Consider the following 21418-nt stretch of genomic DNA (forward strand, 5'->3'; position numbering starts at 1 on the left):
CAGAGCCCTCTGCTCCTGCCAGCTGATGCCTAAAGCTAAGGCTGGCCTCAGTGGGTTGATGACTCTCTAGATGGTGGGTGTCACCCCATTCTGTACTGAGGATGAGTAGAAAGCAGGGTGGGGCAGAAGCAGTCAGACATGGCTGAGCTGGGGAGGGCATGGCTGGTTGGAAAGAGTGAGGCATAGCTTGTTCCTGCTTACCCAGAGTTCTCCACAAAGAGGATGCTCCTGGGAGAACCAGAGGTCACTGTGGTGGTGGTGGTGGGGCACACAGGCTTCATCACACTATTCTCCCTCCCCAGAGCCCTCAGGGGCTTCCTATTGCTTGGAGATCAAAGGGCAAACTTCCAGCCTGAGATATTAGCTTCCATATCTATCATCCTTGTCTGATCACAGCTTCCCCATCCTGAATAGGCCACACCTACCTTGGGACACATACACATATCACACTTTCCCACCTCTAGGCATGAGAGTGGTTCTCTCTGCTTCTCCACACACTGAGCTGAGTTCACTCGGCCTTCCAGGTAACACTGGGCACCCCTTGTGTGTGCCCATCAGCACTTGGTGCCCTCTCCTGGGAAGACCACACCCTGACCGTCTCTCTGAGAACCCTATTCCTCAACTCTAAGGCTTTGGGATTCTGGACAAATGGTACCCTCTCATCCTGTCCCCAGCTCCAGAGATGAGCAAATGAAAGGCATAACTGGGCATACCTCACTCCCCCAGCCACTGATGAGGTACTCAGTGACTCTTTTCGGCTAGATGGAGTTAGCCACCACAGCTAATCCAAGGGCTCTAGCCAGGCAGGGAGAAGGCCAGCGCTTGCCTGCTCTGCTGTACCTCAACCTGGGAGGACAGTGAGGTGGCTGCAATGAATGGCCACCATGATACAGAGAATGAAATCAGCACACAGGGGCATAGCTAGCCAATGTGGGGAGACCGAGGCCTGATGGTATCCCCTCAGCCCTGACCAGACACTTTAATTTCGAATTTTTTATTTTTGAGAATTTCATACAACAGTAGTGTATTTGTATTATTTCCATTCGTCCCCATCTCCCTCCAACTCCTGCCATATCCCCCCTCACTCTCTCCCAATTACTTGTCCTCTTCTTTGATAATTATTGTTACATACACATATATACATTTACACCTATACATACACAATACATTGAGTCCATTTAGTGCTGTTGCTGTGTACATGTGTTTAGGGCCGACCATTTGGGATAAGATGACCTCTCAGCCAGCTAGTCCCTGGAGAAAATTGATTCTCTCTCAGCATGCATTGATTACCTTTAGGTGGGAACCCATGAAACTTCCCCATACACCTTGACATGTCAACAGGTTTTGTTATTATGCAGGTCTTGTTAAACAACCACACTGTGGAGATGTCATTGGTATAGCTTCCCTATCATGTTAGAATGCATTAACTAGCCACAGGTGTCTTGTCCCTCTGGTTCTTAGAGTCTTTCTGCCCCTTCTTCCAAAATGTTCCCTGAGCCCAAGGTATAGAGGTTGTATTGTAGATGTATCACTTAGGGCTGGGCACCTCAAAAAATATATAATGCTTCACAAATTTGCATGTCAACCTTGTGCAGGGGCCATGTTAATCTTCTATGTATTATTCCAATTTTAGTATATGTGCTACTGAAGCAAGCACTTATCTTTTGGCTTTTATGAGACATGGTATCACGTAGCTGTGCTGGTTTTGAATTTCTGATCCTCTGGCCTCCACTTTTCCAGTGCTGGTATTACAGGCATTCAGGACCATGCCTGTATGTCACCCAGGAGCTCCTCCCTTCCTGCTTTGCTTCACTGGTGCAGCACTGGCCTGTGCTTGACCTTAGCATCTGGGAGCATGGAACAGTAGCCATCCACTCATAGTGCCCAATAACACTTCGAGTATGTGGTGGGCCTTTCTCCACTGGCCTCAGGGCAGAGTTCAGACTTTGACCCCAGGCCTGCCCCCCCCCATGTGAACTCTGCCCAGAACAACAGTGCAGGGGGTATATGCAGGGCGGACATACCAATGGCCTCCAGGACAAGTGTGTACGCAGCTGTGGTCTCACGGTCCAGGCCTACCACGGTCCTTACCACAGCATCACGGTAGCCCACACTGAATTTCCCATCCACATTTCCTCCTGTGGGTAGAAGTGAAGGAGTTTCAATTTGGATGGCAGAGCTCCATGTCAATTGGGAGAGGGAGGTGGTCTGACTCTACTCTTGAGAGGTGCGGGGGATGCCCAGGACACCTAAAAGAATGCTATTAATCTCTTACAGGTAGTCACAGGCCCTGGAGTGAACGGCAGTACTCGCAGGAGCTTGGATGAGGATGTAGCCTATATGGGCAGAATAACTGGAAGCATACGTGTTCAACACCTACTGAGCATCTACTGTGTACCAAGTTCTCCATGGGGACCAGTTCATTTAACCTCCACTTGACATGAGGTTCCTTGCCCGGGCCTGGGTTTCTCCTATATGTTGATTCTAGAATCTGGATCCTTCCCATGTTGCCTCTGCCCACCCTGCAGAGAAGGCTGAGCAGTTGACTTGGGTTGGGGTTTTTACATGTGGCCAAGGACTGACTTTGGGGTAGGTTTGGTATCTCCCAGGACTTTCATCTTGGCGATCAGATAGAAAGGGACTGAGGACCACAATTCTGTGACTAAGGACCACAATTATCAGAGTGGGGACTCACGAAGGACTACAGAGTAGAGTGAAAGGGCAGGTGGACAGGAAAAGAGGCAGATGGACAGGAGACTGTGAGGCTGAGTGTCTTTGGGTGCCAGGACAGGCAGGAAGTAGTCTCTGAGCCAGTGAAGGGTTCCCTGGGAATCTGTGGGAGCAGCCGCGTGTGAGCTGGCTGCAGTACAGCATTCCAGGCAGCAGAGGGTGCAACCACACAGGGTATGGGACAATCTGGGACTAGGACAGTTCAGCTCCTTACAGAAAGAGGCTGACAGTCTGGAAGGGCTAGAGGAGGGTCAGGTGGAACTTAGAACTTTAGGGTGCTGGGAAGTATCTCTGCCAACTGCCAGGCACTCCTTTCTCCTTACTTTGTTTGCCCCTGGGGGAAAGCCCCTGATGTCAATTTCCAGGGCTTCTCACAGTCTAACTTCATCTGCAAGGGACAGAACTGGCTCCACATGGGACAAGGAGGAACTAAGTGGCACTCAGTGCTGGTGGCTGAACCTCTAGGCTGAGGTCATGAGGGAAGGTCTCATTAACCATGCCTTCCTGGAATGACATTCAGGCTAGGAGGAGAGAGCTCCCCATGGGGAGGCAGGGAAGAAGATCTGAGGAGATGCCAGGGGCTGGAGGGTGCTGCTCCAGGGAACCATGGATGAACTGTCAGCCTGGGATCCCTTGCTGTTGCACAAGGGGAGAGGTACCACAGAAGGTAGTGTGTGCTTTGCACATGTGTACAGGCATGTATGTACAGTTGCATCATGTGTGTGATGTGGGTCCAGGAGGTTCATAAACAGAGAAGATAGCCTGTAAGATAGATTTGTGAAGACTGAGGGGTGTAGAAGAACTCTCCCAGCTCCCCTGTATCCTAGCACCTTTCAGATGCGTCAGGCATTGAAGAAAGCAGAAAAATGGTTCTAACTCAGGAGATGACAACCACCTGGTGTGTCTGCCATATCCTACAGGGGCTGCCACCATGGCAGGTATCACTAATCGATTGCTGCTCACATTCCCCAGAGAGCCAGGGCAGGGCCTCATCACCTTTGGCCACAGCTCTCCTGGTGGTAGCTATTGAATATTTTCCAGTCCAGACAAATTCATCTAGGGAGTTTGAAGCTCTCTGCCTTTCAGCAGATAGAAGTTCTCATAAGTCTCCAGGGAAGGAGGAGGCCATATTTCTACTTTGTCACCTTAATATAGGGTGAAGGTGCACAACAGTTAACCCTCCTTCCCCTTTGAGCAACCCTCACTAGAGCTTCAGGAGGCCCCCAGAGAGTGATCAGCCATCCAGCTCTACAGCTCCCTGGGAAGAGCCAAGAGCAAGCCCTTTAGGAGGTATAGGCATAGAGACCTGTGCCCCTTTCCCATGCTCCTGCTCCCACCTAGCCTGGGTCTCTGGAGGGTTGGGGCAGGCCAGGAAGGTAATTAGGGTGGTACCTGTGATAAAGTAGCTAAGCTCTGCATTGAGGCCCACATCATTGTCTGTGCAGTTCAGCCAGACCACTCGGAACTCTCGGGGAACATCTTCTGATACGGACACGTTGTACACAGCGGGGAAGAAGGTAGGCATCTCATCGTTCACATCCAGTACTGCAGATAGAAGAGATGCTCTGAGTTAGACCTGGTTCATGCTGTGGATGCCCAGGACCATGCAGGAAAAGGATTTCTAAGATAGTCACAGGCCCCGGGCAGCATTTGTGCCAATGTTCCCTGGTCATGAGTCCAGGGGGCCCTATGGCTGCTGGGGCCAGATTCAAGCAGGCCAGAACTGTACTACCTCCCACCATCCCAGACTGTCAGAAAATCCCAGAACCTCCCTCCAGTATAAGCTTAACAACAACAAGGGCAATAATAATAATGTCAATGGGCTCTCCCAAGCTGGTGCCAAGGGCCTCCCACACAGTCCACAGGCATGCCTCATGGCATCCTTAAGGAGTGTGCATTGCCAGACACTGTAGGTGAGGAAACAGAAGCTCAGAGCATTTGAGCAACTTGTCCACAGTCATGCAGTGACATAGTGGAGGGGCTGTGATCTTGGGGAGACCTAACCCAAGTTTGTGGGGCTTACTGTAGGACCAAAGACCAGGCCACCGGCTTTCTCCTGGAATCCCTGTTCTTTCAGGCAGCCCTTCCAGGTCTCCAGCAGGTCCTAGCTCTCCAAACTTTCCAGAGGTCCAGAACCTTCCCTTTTATTACCCAGCTCTTACAGTGCTGGCTGGTAGTATCACTCGGTATCACTCAGGGATTCTAGGGAAGGAAGCTGGCTTTGAAGGCTTTACTCCCTAAAGGTTTAGGTTCCCTTAAAAATTTGTGTGTCCAGTTTTGTACGCCAGGCCCCACTTCCTTGTGCAGGTAGGGTTTGGGGTGATGCCTATAGTGAGATGACCCCCACTTAGGTAATCTGCCCTCTGTGGTGTCACCAGGAGAGGTGATAGGCCATTGTTGCTATGACTTTTGGAAAGACCCTCTGAAGGTCCTCTCTAAAAGATGGGACATACCCTTTGCCAATCACTGGTGAGGAAGCGAGCCCCCAAACTGCCTTCAGGTGTCTGCAGGGGAGGTTTGCATCCATAGGAGAGGATGGCTGGCTCTGCAGTCCTCATCACTCAGGCCTCCACTGCGGAGAGCCAGGGTGTATGCATGTCCTAGGCTAACCTGACTGCTTCCCTGCATTCTCTGAAGGTGGCAAGCTGGGAGGATCAGGCCAGGCTAAGCCCTGACTTCTCTGGGCTATTCATTCCTGGTCTTACAGGCACAGAACCTATCAATATTCCCTTCTTGCCCAGAGTTAAAGACCTACCTTGATGGGAAACCATGCTCTACCATACAAGGTAAACACTTTAGGATTAGCCGAGAGCCCCAGGGGGTGGGGGAGAATCTTGGAGTCTGGGCTGTCAGCAGCTCTCTTCCCAGGGCAGCCATACCCTTCTGTGAGGAGAGCCTCCCACCCATAAATGGGGAGTCCCCTTTACAGCTGAGAAAGCATGGGCCCTCTGAAGATGGCAGGCCTGCTTGGAATCCTGGGGTCCCAGTACCAGCCCTGACCCTCTCTGTGGATGCTATGACCAGAGGCCAGGAGGGTGGGGGCATTAGCAGAGCTCTGAGTCATGAGGCAGTGGTCAGGTGGGAACAAGGCTCAGCTGGCACCTTGAACATGGTGGAAATAGGTAGGGCTGGGCTGTTGGTGTTCCCAAGAGAGGAACAGTGGATAACAGTTGTGAATGTGGGCACCCTCACACACTGATGGTGCCACCCCAGCCCCAGTTCCCAGCAGGAGGCATCCCTCACCACGGATGGTGAGTGTGCTGGTGGAGCTCTTGGTGGGTGTGCCTGCATCGCTGGCTACTACCCGAAGCTGGTACTCAGCAATGCGCTCGCGGTCCAGTTCAGCCATGGCAGTCACCACACCACTGCTGCTGTTGATGATAAAGTCCATGCGGGGCATGCCCACCTGCATGCGATAGGATACCAGCCCATTCAGGCCCTCGTCTACATCAACAGCCATCACCTGGAAAAAAGGAGAAGCTATGTGAGGGGGATGCCAGGGTGGATGCTTCTCCCCTAGGCACGGCCTTTCCTTTTCTACCAACCAGAGCTTGGTGTACTGAACATACCTGTTTCCCTATGAGCCTCAGGCCTGGCCAGTCCCCAGGGCAGCCTTCTAGAGCTCACTACAGGATAGCGTGTCAAAGCAGAAGGATGCTCAGTCTATATATCTGTCTCTGATCCAGATACACAGACTCAGACCAGGGTGGGAAGGGCTTGCTAGGACCAGAGTCCAGGCCCTCAGCCTTCCCCTTCAAGGCCTGCTCATCCTTTTAGGCAGCCCTTCCAGATCTCCAGCAGACCCTGGGACCCCAAACTTCAATGGTCCAGAACCTCCTGTTATTCCCCAAGACCTTACAATGATGGCTGGCAGCATCATTCAACTTAAAGACTTTTCTATCTCCCATGTGTCCTGACTTCCTTGTTTTGCTAAGTTTAGACAGAGACAGGTGTAAGATGATTCCAGGGCTCTTTTCAAATTCATTCTCCCCTGTAGCCCCAGCTGGCCTGGAACTTGCTATATATACCAGGCTGGTCTCAACCTCATAGAGATCTGCCTGCTTCTGCCTCCCTAGTGCTGGAACTAATGTCATGCATCACCATACCTGACTGATGATTGACTGATTGATCTATGTATTTATTGGTCTTTTTGAGACAGGGTCTCCCTGTAGCCCCAGTTATCCTGGAACTATGTAGACCAGGCTGGCCCTGAGCTCACAGAGTTCCACTTGCCTCTGCCTCCCAAGTGCTGGGATTAAAGGTGTGTGCTGCCATGCCCTGCTGACTTTAATTTTTATTTTATGTGTCTGAATGTTTTGCCTGCATGTAACCATGTCATGCAATACCTGTGGAGGTCAGAAGAGGGCATCGGATCCCCTGGAGTTATATATAGTCGTTAGCCACAATGTAGGTGCTGGGAACCAAACCCAGGTCCTCTGCACGAGCAGCTGAGTCACTTTTCTAGCCCCTGGGCTATTTTTTAAAATGCCATTTGAAGATTTCATTTCTTGGTTCATTTCCTTTGAGGTCAAACACAGGCCAAGCTCTTCCCCAGACCCATGCTATTTTCATGGCACTTCCAACCCTGATCAGAGCACTTTCCCAGTTCAAGACTTAGTATGCTCAAAGTTTTATAGAATCACATCTGAGAAGTGGGAGAAAACTACGAAATCACAGTTAAAATAAGAGCTTTGGTTTAAGCCAAGACTCAGGTCATTGGAAGACAATATTCTCATTCACAGTCCACAAACTGGACAAGGCCTCTCCACTCTTCTAGAGTGCCTTCCAGGATGGAAGCACAGAACTTTTATTTGCACGCGGCTCTAATTACTGAGAGAGTTCTTACGCATGCTCAGTCGAACCTTTCTTGGCTGAAGTCCTGGGATGGGATTAGGGGGACACAAAGTTTAGATCAGAGTCAGAACCTCTTCCCAAAACTGGGGTTTCCCCGCTATATACTTCCAGCTCCTGCAGCCCTCTCTGAGGCACTGAACTATTTTAGGGCATTCAGGAGCTACCCTGGAGGAGTCTCTTTTCCTATGTCTGCAAGGCCCCAGAGAACAGGGTTTGGGGTTCATTAACTTTCATGTCTCCACCTCCGGTTTGGGGATTCTTCCTTGGGGATTGTTCGCCTTGCCCAAGGTCGAGGCTCCCTCTTCTGGGGGCTTGGGAGAATATCCTGCTGGAGCACATTGTCATTCTCCTCTTACAGGTGAAGAAATTGAGGCACAGTGTGGTTAGTGGGCACAACCAACGTCACCCACTCTTGTGTCCTGACAAATAACCCTGTCTTGGAGTGGGAACAAATTATCCAATCCTACCGTCACTCAGGTATAAACCACACTGCACACAACGAACTCCACAGCTAATGTGTTTCTGCAATCACACACCCAATCACTTTGTGCATCCTGAGACTCCCAGATGTATGTCTGATTGAATGCCCCCAGCACAGTATTACTGTTTCCAGTCATCAGCCAAGAAAGCTGAGGCTCAGAGAGGCTGAGGAGTATATTCCAGGTCACCCAGCATGAACCATAGAATTAGAATGCACACTCATATTGGTTGAACTCCAAAGCCTGTGCTTCCTGGGATGGAACCCAGGGCCTCACTCATGCTAGGTAAACTCTCTACCATGGAGCCCACTGAGCTGTCCCTCAGCCCAAGTGGGGCACCACACCTGAAGCAGCACTTTGAGGTCCTCCCTGACTAGAAAGTTGATGGGCTGGAGCAGCGGGTCCCACCTCTTCTGGGCTGTGAAGAATTGGGCAAGTTTCTTCAAAGCTTCCTTCCTAGCAGGAAGAATCTCAGCTCTGTGCAGAGCTGCTGTGGGGTTCACAGGAGAGAAGGGGGTACCCAGATATGGGTGCTGGGCCACACACACATCTGACTTTCTTTGGGTTCTAGAACCACCTGTAGCTTGGTGTGTTTTAGTCTTGGGCCAGACTCCCACAGGCTGCAGAACTTTGGATTTCCTACCCAGAATTCCATCCACCCTCCTGGCTTCTGTTTCTGCTTTACCCTGTCCTTGCCTGTGGAGCTGTCCCTTCACCTTTCCAAGTCTATTGGTCCTTGCAGACTCAGCTCAAGCCTCCTCCCAAGGGGCCTCCTGACTCCCTTAGCTACTGCTGGTCCCTCAGAAGCGCTCCTTGGCTTGCACACAGTTGGGGTCTTAGTTGGAATCCCCTGTCCCCACCTGCAAAATGCTTGGTTGTGCTTGGTCACAGGGACCCACCGCTACCTGCTGGCCAACAGGGACAGGATGAGGGACACTTACTTGGTACACGGAGACCCCTGCAGGGGTGCCTTCAAGCACCTCAGCCACAAAAGGCAGGTTCTGAAAAGTGGGGTCATTGTCATTGAGGTCTAAGAGGTTCACAAAGACTGTGGCACTGCTGGTGGCCTTCAGAGGGGGTCTGCCACCTGGAGGGACAGGGTGGGAGGGGCCGGGAAGACAGGTAGAGGGATATAAGAGGGAAAGGATGGAGAAAGGATGGTACATTCAGTATTCCTCCCATTCTTGGGGGTTCCTATGAGGAGACGCTTGGGCCCTGTGTCCCTTTCCAGTTCCTCCCCACCTCAGGGTGCCCTGGGGGGTGGGTCACACCTGGGATATAGGCATCATTTTACTCTTAGAGAGCCCTCCTGAGTGGACCCCAGGATCTCTGGAGACTGTCTCTAAGAACATCTCTAGGTCCCCCAAGGCTCAAGAACCACTGTCTGTGAGGGGATTTGGGAGTGGTGTGGGGGTCCTTACAGTCGGTGACAGAGATGATGATCTTGCGCATGAGTTCCGCTTCCACAGGGTCAGGGTTCTCACGGTCCAGCATGGCATGGGTGGTACGGATCTTGCCCGTGGTGCTGTTCAGACTGTAGAACTTATTGTGGGGATGGATGCTGTAAACCAGGGTGCCGTTCTCTCCCAGGTCTGGGTCTATAGCCACCACCTACCCAGGAAGGAACACTCTTACTGAGCTGGCCTGTTTGGGGTTACCTGAGCTACACCTTAGTTCCAGGCCCAGGCTCAGGCAGTGGGTTCTCTTGCCCAGCAGGGGCTCTGCTGGGGAACAGGAAATGGAAGGGTCACGAACTATGTTAGTGTTGAAGTCTGGGCTCCCTGACATCTTCATCCATTAGCTCTCTGACTTCAGGTAAGTCTCTTCCTTGTTCAAGCCTGGATGCCCCATATGTAAGAGTGGGGTGTGGGTGTGTGTGGCTGGAGATGTGGTTTGGTTGGTAGAGTGCTTGCCTAGCATGTATGCTGCCCTGGGTTCTATCCTTAGAGCCACATTGAGCATGGTGGCACATGTTCAATTCCCAGCACTTGGGAGTTAGAGATAGGAGGTTCAAGGCATGGGGGCTGGGAAGGCTGGGAAGCCTGTGCCTCCACTGGGCTTTGGGAAGGAATTGAGCCCTTGGTTGTGGAAACTGGGTCTTTCATCATCAGACACTCTTCTTTTTCTCTTTGGATTTTTTGGTCTTTTTGAGACATGGTCTCCCTGTAGCCCTGGCTGGCCTGGAGCTCACTGAGATTCGCCTGTCTTTGCCTCCTGAGTGTTGGGATTAAAGTAAAGGCATGTGCCACCACGCCTGGGTCTTTGGCATTTTCTGATGGTAGGGAAGTTGAAAAGAATTGGGACTTTGTGACAACAGGGTAGTGGGACTTGGCAGGGAGCCATCGGCTGGGCTTTAGTTTAGAGGGAAAAGCAGAGCCCAGAGAGGCATGGGTCACACTCAAGGTCACACAGTGCCAGCCTTGGGGTGACCCCACACCCTCTCTGGAGACTTCCCAGCTCTCAGCCCATCACCCCTCTGTGCTGCAGAAACCATGACTGTACCAGAGGAGGGCAGAATCATGGGGGGGTGGTGACTGCAATCCTCGGGGACATATCAGGACAGTATAACTCCAGGACACTGAGCAATGACAGCCAGGGCCAGGGAACACCTGTTTCACTTGGTGTTGGCCTTTATGCTCTGGCAGCCTAATCTGTCCCTCCTTGGCTTAATCCCTAGCCAAGGTGTCTCTGGGATCACTAGACCATAGCAGATAGATGGGCAGCCCTTGCCATGGGCTTTACTTGGGAGACAGAGAGAGACTTGCAGGGCTGGTTCCTTGCCAGTAACATCCTCCTCTGTATTGATGTCCCATACCAGACTGGCCTCACCCCATGTCCTCCCAGCTTTGCAGCAATAGAGGGGTGGGAAGGGGTCCCCACCTTCCTGGCCTTAATGCCCTCATTGTATTGTGGTCTTGCTGCCTGATATTCCCAGTTTCCATGATGGGGACCCGTCACCCCCTTTTACAAACAGGAGACAATTCATTCCAGGTTGCAGTCTCTCACTGAGGAAGCAAATGCCTCTTGCTTTTCTATGTGCTTCTGTACAGTTGACAGGAGGGAGAGATCTTTTTATTTTATTATTTTTATTTTATGTGTATGAGTGTTATGCCTGCATGTAGGTAAGTGCACCTGTGTTGTGCAATGCCCTCAGAGGACAGAAGAGGCTGTCGGATACCCTGGAACTGGAGTTACAGACAGTTGTTAGCTGCCATGGGGGTGCTGGGATTTGAACCCAGGTCTTCCGTAAGAACAGTCAGTGTTCTTAACTGCTGAGACATCTCTCAAGCCCCAAAAGATCTTTTTTTAACCCTGATTTTCTAGATGGGGAAAATGAGGCTCAGAGCAAAATGACCCATCCCAGGCCAACATGTAAGTGCAATTTCACAGTGAATGCAGGGCACCTTCCTTTAAGAGGAGACCCAGAAAGCTGTCCCATGCCCTGGTTGGGGTGGGCACCAGTCTTGACTCTCAGTCCCTCCCCAATCATGGGCTGGGGGGGGGCCTGGGAAAGGGCAGTGGCTGTGACCTGCCTCCCACTGGGGTAGGCTGCGGACTCTCACCACTTTTCCCTCATTTATTTCCCATTTCACGATCGTCATTTTTCTCCCTCCTGACGGGGAATAATTCTCTCGCTCTCCCTCTCCTTTATTTTGCTGGAGGGCTTTGAAAGGCTCTAAATCAATGTCCATCAGCGGGTCCTTGAAGGAGGCCGCAGGAGCAGCAGGGAGAGTCGGCTTGAGCTCACTGCGGGGAGAGAGAGGGACAAGAGAGACATCCAGTCTGCAGTGCACACCCGTCAGGCAGACGCTCTCAGGGTCTACATGCCCAGTGTGCCCATGCCCCAGAGAGGCAGGCACCACACCATTCAGAGGATGCTGAGTGAAGGAACACGGACACAGGCTGACCTGCCAGACTCTGGAGTATCCGTGGGTTCCATCACCCTGCAACTTTGGGTACCTGTGTTAGCGTGGCCCTTTGGAGGGTCCTGGGTCACCCACACACTGTCCTCCAGATGAGAGGCGGCAGCTTGGGTGTGTAGCTAGAGGCTGAATGTGATGGGGGCAAAGCTTACTGACTCAGGGACTGAAGAAGGCCTTAAACAGCAAGCATTTGGGAATGTTTTGCATAGCTACCACGTGCCTGATGCCACACCTCCACAGTGAGCAAGACCAATGGGACTGCAGAGGGAAAAACTGCTGATGGCGGCAGCGGCCACATGCCAGCACCTGTGGCACTTGGGCTCATCAAACTCTGACCACAGGGGCCTGGGGAGATGGCTCAGTGGGTAAAGCACTTGTCATGCAAGCCTGATGACCTGAGGTTGATCCCTAGAACCCAGTAAAACCTGGTAGAAATAGCACATCGTCTGGGAACCCAGCACTCCAACTAGAGATGGGAGGCAGAGACAGGTGTCTCTGGAATGTCCTGGGCCAGTTGGCCTGGAGTATGCAGTGAATGACCAGAGACCCTGTCCCAAACAAGGAGGCAAGGCCTGGCACCTGGGGTTGTCCTCCGACCTCCACACATATACCATGGCACATGCACACCAACACATACACGAACATACACATCATATACATACATATATACCGAGAGAGAGAGAGAGAGAGAGAGAGAGAGAGAGAGAGAGAGAGAGAGAGAGAGAGAGAGAGAGAGAGAGAGAGAGAGAGAGAGAGAGAGAGAGAGATCTGATCATAGCACTATCAAATGGAAACTCTTACTGGCCCCATTTTCTAGATGATGGGAATGGAACGCAGGGAAGTTTAGTATCTTGCCCTAAGTCACAGAGCTGGCAAATGGTGTAGCTGGAATTAGAACCCAGGCACTTTGGTACCAGAGGGCTGACTGCTTCTCCTGGAAGCTAGCTGTTTCTTCATAAGCAGGCAACTTAACAGATAAGTCTGGATTGTGGGACTATTTAGAAGGAAACTGTGGAGGGGGCAGAGACAGTGGGCATCTCTCGGAGGTGGCATTTTAATCTGGGGCAGATGGAGGAGACTGAACTGGCCATGGAGGGAGCAGAGGTGGGGAGGACAGGAAATGGGGTCTTGTGGTTTGATTGTGCCAGTGCTTAGATACGGAAGAGGTGAGTGCACAAGAAATAGAAAGGCCAGCATGTGTACATGGGTGTGTGTGCAGGCATGTGTGTATACCCATGTGTGCATGGGTATATGTGTACATATGTGTAAGTATGGTATGTACATGTGTGTATGCATGTGTGCATACGCATGTGGTAGGTACGGGAAGGTGAGTTAAGAGGCAGGCCAGCCCCACCCAATATTTCCTCTATATTGTTACCAGGCCCATGTTAACTGTTCCCTCCTGCAGCTACCTTTCCCACTGCCTAGCCACAGTCCTATCTCACCCTGAGCTGCAGGGAGGCCCTGGAGGCCCCCCTAAAGGTATAAAAGTGTATTAAAATGTATTCATAGGTGTATAGATATATGAATTTTTTACGTAGTATCATTTTTTAATTTTTTAAAATAAATAATATATTGAGAATTTCATACATGCATATAAGGTGTTTTGATCAAATCCATGCCCACTCCCTCCCCTCCAACTCCTCCCATATCTCCCCATCACTTTTTTCTGATAACTTCATGTACTCTTTCTTCTTCTTTGATTTATTTTTTTATGGGGCTTTGGCTACTCTAACATTTCTCCCTCTGAAGAGATAACCCTAAAATCTTTTAAGGATTAGATAAAAGCTCTCCTCGGGGCTGGAGAGATGGCTCAGTGGTTAAGAGCACTGCCTGCTCTCGCAGAGGACCCAGGTTCGAGTCCCAGCACCCACATGGCACCTACGAACCGTCCTTAACTCCAGTTCCAGGGGAATCTGAAGCCCTCTTCTGACCTCCACGGCATTGCATGACATGGATGCACTCACATACATGGAGGCAATACACATAAAATAAAGCTGGGCGTGGTGGTGCATGCCTGTAGTCCCAGCACTTGGGAGGCAGAGGCAGGTGGATCTCTGTGAGTTCAAGGCCAGCCTGGTCTACATAGTGAGTTCCAGGACAGCTGGGGCTACAGGGAGACCCTGTCTCAAAAAGACAAAAATAAATAAATAAAATATTAAAAAAATGTTGCTTAGATAAAAGCTCCCAAATATTTTTGACATTTTTGGCCTTTGAAACAGAGTATGTTGCTAAGAGGCCCAAGGACATTGTGAGTTTTAGCCAAGAAACTGGCTACTTTTCTTTGGGGTCTTTTTACCCTAATTGCCTAGCTAATTCCTACCTCCTATTCTTTTCACACCATCCTCTGAAGAGGTTACCTAAATTGCCAATAGGGAATCGGAACACAGACCACTCTGGCTTCTTCCATGCTGAACAGGGACACAGGATAGATGCTTTCTTCTTCTTCTTTTTTTTTTTTTTTGTCTTTTTGAGACAGGGTCTCCCTGTAGCCCTAGCTGGCCTGGATTCGCTATGGAGACCAGGCTGGCCTTGAACTCACAGAGATCTGCCTGCCTCTGTCTCCCAGGTGTTGGAATTAAAGGCGTGCACCACCACACCACCTAGAATAGATGCATTTTTATGACTATAAATTTAAATAATTTCTATGGCAATTCCTCTTGAATTTCCTACAACCAACTTGATTAATGTATAAACTTCTTGATTTCTTGTTTGTTGGCACTCATCATATACAGCTGGAGTTCTGCAGAGTTCTGGAACATTCTTAAGAATTCTAGAAAATTGAATCTAGAATTTTCCTTCCATGTAATGAAGTGCTCACAAAACTGACATTTCCTAATTACCAATGTTGCGTATTACATTTGGCAACTGCTTAATATAACGTTTTAAATTTTGGTTTGGTTTTGCTCTTTTCTTTTTGAGTTTGGGGCAATGAGAAGTTTGAGAGCTGTGGCCTGTGTCTGTCCTGTGCTGAGGAGGAAGGGCCATGGTCACGCTGGCTGGGGCATACATGTCTGTTTGCTCAAGGTAGTCATGGGCAGGTCCTGTGGGCTGTAGGGATGAGAGAGAGAGAGAGAGAGAGAGAGAGAGAGAGAGAGAGAGAGAGTGAGAGAGAGAGAGAGAGAGAGAGAGAGAGAGAGATATGTAGTATATGTGTACACACAGGTAGGTATGCAGGCATGTGGGGGGCATATGTAGTGTAGTATATGTGTATACACATAGGTAGGTATGCAGACATGTGTGGGGGTATGTGCAGTATAGTGTATGTGTGTACACATAGGTAGGTATGCAGGCATGTGTGTGTGGTGTGTATGTAGTGTAGTGTATGTGTGTATACATAGATAGGTATGCAGGCATGTGTGCTGGTGTGGAGGCCTGTGTGCACAGGCCAGAGGAGGATGTCAGTGTCCTGCTCTACCACTCTCTTCCTTATTTCTGTGAGATACAGTCTGTCACTGAACCTGGAGCTAGGCTGGCAGCCAGCAAGCCCCAGAGATCCTCTTGCCTCTGCCCCTCACAGTGTTGGGGTTACAGACAGGTGGGTGTGAGGTCACATCCATCATGGGTGCTGGGATCTGAACTCAGGCCATCATGATTACACAGCAAGTGCTCTTACCCACTGAGCCATGTCTCCAGCCTGACTCTGGCTTTTACATGGGGTAAGGATGAGAGCTGGTGATGGGTGTGGGCAGAAGGTGACGTAAGGCTCTTTGTGGGCAGGGCAAGGCTGTATCCCTTCCTGTACCTCACTGTGCAGAGCATGGACCTGGCACATAGCATGTGCTCACTAAAGGCTTCTGCAGTGGGCAGCAGGGCGCTGGCCCATCATCCACACTGACTCCTGGCTCAGAAGGTTATGAGCAGATGGAGGCCCAGAGAGGCCACTGTGGTCCAGAGCTCAACACACCCAAGGCCAAGTGTAGACCCCACCTGGCAAAACTTTTTGCCTGTCAGGTGGACTCTGATAAGGCACCCTGGCTGGTGGCCCGTGCAGCCAGTTCACCCTAGAGCTGCCTCCTCCACTTTCCTCTCAGCTCCCTTTGGAAAGAAGTGCCCAGAAACACAAGGCCAGACAGGGTTCTGAGGTGGGCATTCTGCTGCAACTCTTGGGGTCCATGGGAGGAGGTGGTCTTGAGCCAGCACCGGGGTGCCCACAAGGTGGCAGCAGAGAGTGCCTGCCAGACCCCAGCCCTAGGGGCGATGTAAGGGTCCTAGGTAGAGGTTTCTAAGGGTGGTCCTAGCTGGGTGTTAAAACCCATCTATTCCAGATCCTTTTCCCTGCCCTGCTGCCTCAGCTTCTCTGGGAGGGGACACTCAGGTCCTGAGCATGTGGAAGTCCCTTTTTGTCCTCCCTTCCAAGTTTCTATTCTCTCCATCTGGATCCAGATGGATCTTGTCACTAAAGGGAGTGGAGGGCTGGTGTTAGAACCCTAGGGTGCATGGATGTGGGTGAAGCAGGCTCCCAGAGCCTGAGGCGAATGCTTCTGACCCTGCGGAGTCCTCTATGATTCTCCAGTTCTTCAGGAGAGGGGCAAGGGCTGGGTCAGGTAGTTTCTAAGTCCTTGCCTCAAAGTTGACAGGCCTGAGTTCAAGTCCTGGCACCACCATTTACTAGCTCAGGGACCTTGAGCTCTGACGCAGTTTCCTCCAGAGGAAATAAGAGCAATGACTCCCGCTGCTAGGGGAGGGTGTTGTGAGGATGAGGATTTGTGAGGTGCCCCTGGGGTACAGCAGGACAGGTCTAGGTGTTCAAATGACAGGACTAATGAGTGCTGTCAGAGTTCATACCCACCATGGGGCTGTCTGGGTAGCAGTTAGCCAGGTATTTGGGGATCAGCCTTTCTAAATGAGGCCAAATGAGACTCAAGGGTGGGGGGGGCACTTACAAATGTGAATCTGAGAGCTGGGCAAAGCAAACAGGGTGCTAGGCCCTGCTTGTCCTCCTTAGCTGCTCCTGCAAGCTGGGTTTTATTTTGGGGCCTAGTGGCTTTGGCTATGTCTTCTCTCTCTGCCTCGACACAAGGATGTACACCTGACATCCTCTGTCAGTGAATCCCTGGGGGTAAGCTTCAACTTCTTTCTTGGACAGCTCAATGGGTCAAAACTGACCAGGCCAATGGCTGCAGTCACTCAGTGGTGAAGGATAAGGGCTGGTCCTGAATGAAACACGGAGCCCATAAGTCCCACATGGCAGGCCCAGGGGATCATGGTGGGAGTGCACCCACCCTGTGAAGGGCTGCCTGGCAGTGCTGGGTCTCTACCTACCGTGGTCACATCAGAGTCTGGAGGTGTCATCTCCACCAGGTTGATGTAGTAGGGGGCGTCCTTCCAGGTAGGATGGTTGTCATTGATGTCCAGGAGGGTGACATTCACCTGTGGGCCACAAAGGGTGCTGTGGGTCATGCAGATCCAGAAGGACAGGGCCAGGGACTCAGGAGCCTTAGCTCTGCCACTCTGGGTGCTTCAAGGAGGGCTTGGGTTGCCAAGGATAAGGTGGGGCTAGCTCCCTGGAGGAGAGGGCTGCGATGCTGTCCAGGAAGCAGTGAATGGATGAGGTTCTTCTTTATGCTATCCTCACCATGACCTGGGCTTTTCCCACCAATTGTGCCTCAGTGAAGGTGACCCACAGGTGGCAAGGTTGATGGGGGTGGGGGTCGGGGGAAACCCTTGAGCTTTCCAGTCTCCATTACAAGCCAAGCAATTTTTCTGCTCACCTGTCCCCAGGTAAATTATTTACAGGACTCCCATTAGTAGAGCCTTCCTTAACAGAAGCACATGGTGGGGTTTTCTGTCACAGTTCTAGATAACTGTGGTACTAACCCCAGCCACAAGCAGCTGCTAAGAGTGGGTGAGGACCATGAAGCAAGGTGAGGAACGTGGTCCCTGGGGAGCCCAAGGCAGGCATGGGGAAGAAGGGGGAGGAGGCTGGAGTGAGGGTCACAGCTTTCTCTCCCAGAAGTCCCTTCTACTTCCCGCACCCCCATTCCCTGTGCCGCCAGGAGCTCACCAGGGCTCCCCCTTCCTCCCTGCAACTCCCTCCTTCCTGAGGCTCCTCAAGGTAAGACCTAGATGGGGCTCTGGGTCTTCACTGTGGGCTCATGGTAGGAAAAGCAGGCATTGCCTCTCAGCCTTATGGGGGTTTGGATGGGGTGGTGAGCAGCCCCAGGGACCCTGCAGGGCTTCCTGTGCTGGTTGGCTCTTCCAGGCAGGAATTTTGGCTTCTACTTAAATGCCCCAGAGGGCAGGAGGGGCTTATGGTCCTCATGACCATCTGGGTTTTTAGGGTACAATGAAAGTGTTCACTGTGCCCTCCTGGCTAGCCTGTGTCCCTGGTGGCAAGGTCTTTCCTGTGGCTGCACTCAGCTGATGCCACACTACAGTGCTTTCCTCTGACTGGGTAACCAGAGGATGAGTGGGGAGCAGGGACCTGGTCAGCAGGGGTTGGGAAGCACTCACTGTGGCAATGCCAGTTTTCTGGTTGTGGCCCACACCCCCATCCACGGCACGCACGATGAGGATGTATTCGGACTTGGTCTCTCGGTCGAGCAGAGATGTGGTGGTGATTTCTCCTGTCAGACAAAGGGGTGGGTGAGTGGGAAGGTGGTGGAGAGGAGGAAGTGTGCTTAGGGATGTACTTGTAAGCTACAGTGATGGCCGCTGCAGTGATGGCTGGTGCAGTGGGCCCATTAGTGTGCTTGAGGGGGGAGGGCACTTATGCCTTGGAGGGGTCCCCACAGCTGGGCAAAGGACACCATAATGACAAGGTCTTTGCACATGTGGGGGATCTAGGCCAATGCTGGGACAGGAGCTGAACAGAGTAGGAGGGTTGTTTGGCCCCAAGCTGGGTTGTAAAGTGCCTATGGCTTAGACTTGGCATTATCTTGCTTTCTTTTTTAAAAAATATTTTATTTATTAATTGTATTTTATGTGTATTGCCTGCATGTAAGTGCACCCATATCATGCAATGCCTGTGGAGTTCAGAAGAAGGAGTCAGCTACTGTAGAACTGGAGTTACGGATGGTTGTTAGTGGCCATGTAGTGCTGGGAATCAAACTCAGGTCTCTGCAAGAGTAGCCAGCGCCTTTTACCACTGAGCCATCTCTCCAGCCCCTATCCTGCTTTCTTTAAAAGCTTGAACTAGTTCCTTCCATCCCCGTGCCTCAGTTTCCTCAGCTGCTCAAAAGGGAGCGATGACTGGACAGCTACATGGTAGGGCTATTGTGGGGGTAATTTAATTAATGTCATGGACACCTCAGAAGAGCCCCAGGCACTGTCTATTCATAAAGTCACAGGAGGTGATAAGGATATTCCCAGGCCAGTGTTCACACATGTCACAGCTTGTGGCTCAGGCTGGGCATCTGAGCCTAGAGTACACTGAGTTAAGAGTCATAAAATAATGTCCCAATTATCCCAGGAATGGTGTAATTATATTTCCTGGAAAATTTTTAGCATGTAAACAAGTTATTCTGTTAAATAGAAACATTTAAAATAAAAAATTTTTGCCAGCTGCATTTTGCCTTCATTTTTCAGGTGTCTCTAGAAAACCGATGTCACCTTGGTTATTTATTTTTATTTATTTATTTTTTTGGTGTCTATGTGTATGTATGCATGCCTGTGTGCATGTTTTTGTGTGTGTGAATGCAGTACTGGTCAGAGGACAACTTTGGGTATTGCACCTCAGAAGCTGTCCACCTTGTTTTTTGTAAAAATTTAATTTACTTATTTGACGAGGGCAAGCACATATGGTATGTGTAACCATGTCATGCAATATCTGCAGAGGCCAGAAGAGGGCGTCAGGTCCCCTGGAACTGGGGTCATGGATGGCTGTTAGCTGTTATATGGGTACTGGGAACCAAACCCAGGTCCCGTGGAAGAGCAGTCAGCACTCATAACTGCTGAGCCATCTCTCCAGGCCCTCCACCTTGTTTTTTGAGACAAGGTCTCTCACTAGGACCTGGAAGTCACTCATTAGGCCTGGCTGGCCAGCCAGTGATTCTCAAGGATCCATCTGCCTCTGCCTTCCCAGTGCTGGAATTCCAAGCACATGCCACCATGCCTGGCTTTTTTATGTGGGTTCTGGGAATTGAACTCGGGTCTCCATATTTGTGCCACAAGCGCTTTACCACCTGAGCTCTCTGTAGCTCACTTTGGTAGTCCTGTACTATAATAAGTGCTTGACAACTGGTTCTCCGAAAGGGGGGGGAAACAAAAAGGTCATTTGGTGATTTCAGTGGTATAAACACTCCCTACTAGGATGCATATCAAGTCACAAACTCCATGGCCTTGTTCATGGACTTCCTGGAACAGCTGTGAGCCAAGAGAAGCAGACCTGGGCACATGGCCACAGCTAATCCACATTCTGACCCACAGGGTTGCAGGGAAGGCCTCTACTTTGAGAACAAAGACCCAGATTTGAATTCTGACTACATTCTTCCCAGATGTGTGGTCTTGGGAAAGAGCCTGAACTTTTTTGATCCTCAGTTTTCTCATCTGCAAAATGGAACTCACTATGTCTTCTAATCAGAGTCATTGCAAAGATGAAGGATTGGGCTGGGGAGATGGCGCCGTCAGTGATGTGCCTGCTGTGCAAGTGTGAGGGCCTGAGTTCTGACCCCCAGCACCCAAGTTAAATCTGGGAACAAGAGCATGCATCTGTAACCCCAGAACTGGGGCTAAGTAGGGACTGAAGGGTCCCTGGAGCTTGGTGGTCAGTCAGGATGTTGAATCAAGAGTACATTGAGACCCTGTCTCAAAAATTTAACTGGAGAGCAATTGAGGAGGACGTCTGACATCAGCCTTTGGCTTTCACGTGCACACACACGTGCATAGAACTACACGAACATGTACATACATCACACACACATGGTAAAGGAACTACAGGCAAAGATCCTAACACTCAGAAAAGTTATCATTTCCCTCTGGTGGACTGAGAGAGATCCCCAAGGAGGGCAGGGACTGTGCGCTCTGCCTCTTTGTTTCCATTGCCTGAGCTGTGTGATTTGGGGAAAGTCACTTAACAGCTCTGTACTTGGTTCCTTCTATCATAAAACAAGGCACTGGGCCAGCTGCTCCTGAGACTCCCTCTACTTCGACATTTCTCTCCCTGACACATCCTGTCCTGGGTTGAGCAGAGAGTCAGGGTTTAAGGATAAGGCAACGGAGGTGTTAAGGTCAGGAACCACAGACTGGCTGAGCTCACACTCAACACTGGGTGTCGGGGGGTGTCAATTAACTAATTGGCAGGGCTCAGAAGAAATTAATCTGTAAAAGTTTTTTTAAACATGGATGGGTGTGGTGGAGCACACCTTTAATCCCAGCACTTGGGAGGCAGAGGCAGGCGGATCTCTGTGAGTTCAAGGCCAGAAGGAAAAAAGACATTCCAGGACAGCTGGGGCTACAGAGAGGCCCTGTCTCAAAAAGACCAAAAAAAAA

The 21418-nt window shown here is 50.8% G+C and overlaps 1 protein-coding gene and 1 non-coding gene across 2 annotated transcripts in view; both read right to left on the reverse strand.

The window, feature by feature from the left end:
• Nucleotides 1-21418, reverse strand: part of Cdh23 (cadherin related 23) — a 426621-nt gene that overhangs the window by 109581 nt on the left and 295622 nt on the right. The window contains exons 21-27 of the mRNA XM_029565149.1: nt 18443-18555; nt 17252-17359; nt 9485-9674; nt 9005-9150; nt 5974-6193; nt 4123-4275; nt 2025-2138 (exon numbers count right to left, since the gene is read on the reverse strand). Coding sequence (XP_029421009.1) covers nt 2025-2138; nt 4123-4275; nt 5974-6193; nt 9005-9150; nt 9485-9674; nt 17252-17359; nt 18443-18555 — 1044 coding nt within the window. The remainder of the gene's footprint in view (nt 1-2024; nt 2139-4122; nt 4276-5973; nt 6194-9004; nt 9151-9484; nt 9675-17251; nt 17360-18442; nt 18556-21418) is intronic.
• On the reverse strand, nt 1551-1657 carry LOC115070977. The gene has a single exon (XR_003850082.1). It is a non-coding gene; the product is annotated as a U6 spliceosomal RNA (small nuclear RNA).

The sequence above is a fragment of the Nannospalax galili genome, unplaced genomic scaffold (assembly GCF_000622305.1).
Source record: "Nannospalax galili isolate Female #2095 unplaced genomic scaffold, S.galili_v1.0 scaffold1437, whole genome shotgun sequence".
In the NCBI taxonomy this organism is placed as follows: domain Eukaryota; kingdom Metazoa; phylum Chordata; class Mammalia; order Rodentia; family Spalacidae; genus Nannospalax; species Nannospalax galili.